Below are 3,946 nucleotides of genomic sequence, written 5' to 3'. Positions count from 1 at the left end.
TTTAATCGTAAAGTTTTGATACCCAGATATGGAATCGTTCCATATTAATAAAAATAAATTTTTAAATTTCCGCTGCACCGGGTATCAATTCTAATTGATCTGAACACAGTTTTCCAACACCCCATATATCACAATGTATAAGATCAAAAGCAACTAACGATTTGTGATTGTTAGAAACAAATGGGAGACGTTTCTGTTTGCACGAGGGCAAACAATACATGGTAGTTTAGAATGTAAACCAACATCAAGTCCTAAAGGAGTTTTTAAATTCTGTAAAATCTTCAGTGATGGGTGTCCAAGTCTATTATGCCAGACTTGTGTGTCAACCTGATTCACAGAAACATGCGATGCTATCGAAGCAGCCTCTAGGATGTAAAGTCCATCTTTCCTTTTACTCTTGACAATCATCATCTTGGTGAAGTTGACCTGGATAACAAAAGAGTCGTGACAAAAACTAATTGTATTCGTTGTACCATTAAGAAGGGAGCTGACAGACAGCAGATTGAACTTGAACTCTGGTATATATAGGACATCCAAAAAGACTATCGATCCCAATTTTATGTCACCACAATATTTGACTTCAATATATTCATGGTTAGGCAGTGTTACTCTTGAATTATGAACTGCCTTAAGTGTGATGAATGCATTCACATCAAAACAAATGTGACGAGATGCTCCTGAATCAACTATCCAACACGAGATGGGATTTAACACACTTGGTATGGAGATAGAAAAACAAGTACCTGAAACTGATGTATTACAAGTATGTTCTGAAGATTTTGTGGCCTGATCATGGGTAGACAAATGTTGAACAAACATTGTCATCAGTTGTTCCAGTTGATGTTTGTCAATATTCTGGAATATATTTGGATGTGTAGTCTCCACAGAAGTTCCAAAGGCTTGATTCACAGGAGCAGCATTGCCTTGATGCAGTTCTTTGGTTTTCGACTTGTAACCAAGTGGATAACCATGAATTTTATAGCAGGTTTCAACTGTGCAACCTGGGTGTCTACATGAGACACAAAAAGGCCTGCCTTTTTGAGGTTTATATGGGCCTCGATTGCTAACAGTAGCTTGAGAGTGATCACCCTTGATCATAAAATCCATCTCACTAGTCGATGGATTAGAAATTGACCGAGGGACAATGGTACATTTTCTTTCTTCTTGTATGATCAAAGAAAAAACACGATTGATTGGAGGCAGGGGATCCATAAGCAACACTTGACTGCGAACTTGGGCAAAGGAATCATTAAGGCCCATCAAGAACATCATAGTGTAATCCATCTGAACAAATTCTTCTATTTTCTTTACCCTATTACAGATGCATTTTCCACAATTACATAAGGGACGAAAGTGATTTAACTCTTCCCAAAGTGCCTTAAGTTTGGTGAAATAAACACTAACCGGATCTTGTTCTTGCCGTAGATTAATCAAATCCCGTCGAAGTTGAAAAATTGTTGGACCATTACTTTGTTGGAATCGATCATGAAGATCATTCCATATCTCTGTAGCCGATTCCGCAAATAGGATGCTTGCAGCAATGTCTTTAGAAACAGAATTCAAAAGCCAAGAAACCACAATATTGTTGTTTCGAATCCAGGCATTGAGTAAATTCGGATCATTCTCAGATGGCTTGGAAATGGATCCATCAACAAATCCTAATTTGTTTTTGACGGAAAGAGCAATTTTCATGGCCCGACTCCATGAAGCATAATTCTCACTGGTGAGCGGTTGCGATACAAGAACGAGTCCCGGATTATCAGAATGATGCAAGAAGTATTGACTTGAAGGATCATCAATGGCAGATCGACCAGCTGGCAAGTTCCATGGCGAAGATTGTGAATTTGCCATGAATTCGGATCAATTTGCAACAAAATCCATCGAATAATGAAGACCGGAACGAACTAGAGAAGCGGAAGCAATTTTCCTCCTGATACCATATTATGATCGATAACCAGAGGAAGAAGAAATTGAAATCTTCATTAACTGTGTGAAAAGGAGAAAGAAAGTATTTATACACATGTATGTAACTAACTACTTAACTTCCTAAGTACCACTAATTACAATTAAAACTAATGCTAATAGTTTTGATCAACGCGTGCATTTGTAAAAGGTCATCCATCCTAGGTTATGAATGTCTTTCTTTTGTCTTTGCTATTGTCTGATGAGCTTGAACATATGATGAATTCCTTTAATGGGGTAAATCTAGTATCAACAGTGGCAGCATATATAAGATGTAAAAATTGGGAAAAACTATGCTTACTCAAAAAAGAAGAGGGCTTGGGTTTTCGAAAATTGCTTGACTTTAATTTGGCCGGCCTTGTAGAAAACAATGGTTGAAATTTTTGACAGCCCTATAATTCTTAGGTAGTGTTTGGGAGAGCTTCTAGGAAGCACTTCTCGGCTTTTTCTTAATTAAATTTCACAAAACTTCAAAATTTTGTTAATGAAAAGCTGAGAAGTGCTTCTTAAAAGCTCTCTCAAACACTACCTTAGTATCTTGAGTGTTTCAAGCCCGTTGTTAGCCAAATTGCACTTTTGAGGCATCTGAAAGGAATAGTTTATTCCTTAAAATCATCCTAGTTTGAAAAGAATTTATTTAATATCTTTTCCCTTTCTTGGACATGAAGTAATCTTTATTTATGTGATTTATTTCCTATTTGCGATATTGATAAGCTGATTAGAATATTTAACATATAATATCTGATATTTATCTTTCTTTATTTGTGTAGATTTGATATGATCAAATCAAAGGAATCCTACACCTACAAGGAAACATATTGAAGAAGGATTCTTGGCCTATTTATTTTTGAGATAGGCGTACACAAGAGAGAGAGATTGATATAGAGAAAAATGTGAGAACCTAAGTACGTACATTGTGAAAAGCTGAAGATCTCTTTGAAGCTTAGTTGAAGCTGTGACAACTTGAAGCCGTGTAGAACACTTGAAGATTGGAGATCAAGAAGTGTGTTGCTCGTGTGATTTTGGCTTCAACATAGTTTTTCTCCTTACTGTGTTTTCATTATTTTATTTCATATAGAATGTTTTTAGGAGAACGTTTACTATTTATTTTCTCACTTGTTTTGAGAAATTAAATTTTACAATAATCACTAGTGTTAGGGTTTGTAAAACTCTTTGAAAATTTTCTAGTGAAGTTTTGCCCTGAGGCACTGCAAGAGTATTTTGTACTCTTGCTTAAATAATTTGAGTCTATTTAATTGGTTGCTTGTTTATTTTATTTACGCTTTAATTATGTTCCACTGCAAATTACTCAAGGTGTTATTGTAGGTATTGTCAACACCTTGTGACAACACCTCAAACAGTTTATGTACAACCCCCATTCCCTTACAAGTGGCATCAGAGTCATATTCTTGATACACTAAGAACTAATCTTGGTTTGTTTATTTTATTACAGGGAATAAGATGGACTCATCGTCTGTTGCGAACTCGTTCCTGAAACCTCCGGTCCTTGATGGCACGAATTACGCACTATAGAAGAATAGGATGCGATATACTATCAAAGCTATGGATGTTCGTTCTTGACAAAGTATTCTGACTGGTTGGACTCCTCCAAAGATGCTATATAAAGATGGAGACTACATCATCAAGAAAGAAGAAACTTGGACTGCCGAGGAAACACAAAGTTCAAGCTACAATGCTAAAGCACTCAATGCAATTTTTGCAACTGTTGATATGAGGATGTATGGAATCATAGCTGATTGCACTGTAGCTAAGGATGCATGGGATGCTCTTCAAGAACACTGTGAAGGAACTGGTAGTGTGAGAAGAACAAGATTGAGATTGTTAAATGCAAGATTTGAGAATATCAGGATGGATGAGAATGAAACTATTGCTGATTATGATAAGGAACTTAGGAAGATAGCTACAGAGACGCATGCTCTTGGAGGACCTATTGCTAGTGAAACTATGGTGAACAAGGTTCTTC

The 3,946-nt window shown here is 36.4% G+C and overlaps 1 protein-coding gene across 1 annotated transcript; it reads right to left on the bottom strand.

The window, feature by feature from the left end:
* Positions 1-391: 391 nt before the first annotated feature.
* LOC140873593 (uncharacterized) lies at positions 392-1,851 on the bottom strand. The gene is made up of 2 exons (XM_073276776.1): positions 744-1,851; positions 392-426 (listed from the first exon to the last, which is right to left on the bottom strand). Exons 1-2 carry the CDS (start codon positions 1,849-1,851, stop codon positions 392-394), a joined length of 1,143 nt encoding a protein of 380 aa, XP_073132877.1.
* Between the last annotated feature and the right edge of the window lie 2,095 nt (positions 1,852-3,946).

Source organism: Henckelia pumila, chromosome 1 (assembly GCF_033568475.1).
Source record: "Henckelia pumila isolate YLH828 chromosome 1, ASM3356847v2, whole genome shotgun sequence".
Taxonomy (NCBI): Eukaryota; Viridiplantae; Streptophyta; class Magnoliopsida; order Lamiales; family Gesneriaceae; genus Henckelia; species Henckelia pumila.
This window is presented reverse-complemented; position numbering and strand designations above follow the sequence as displayed.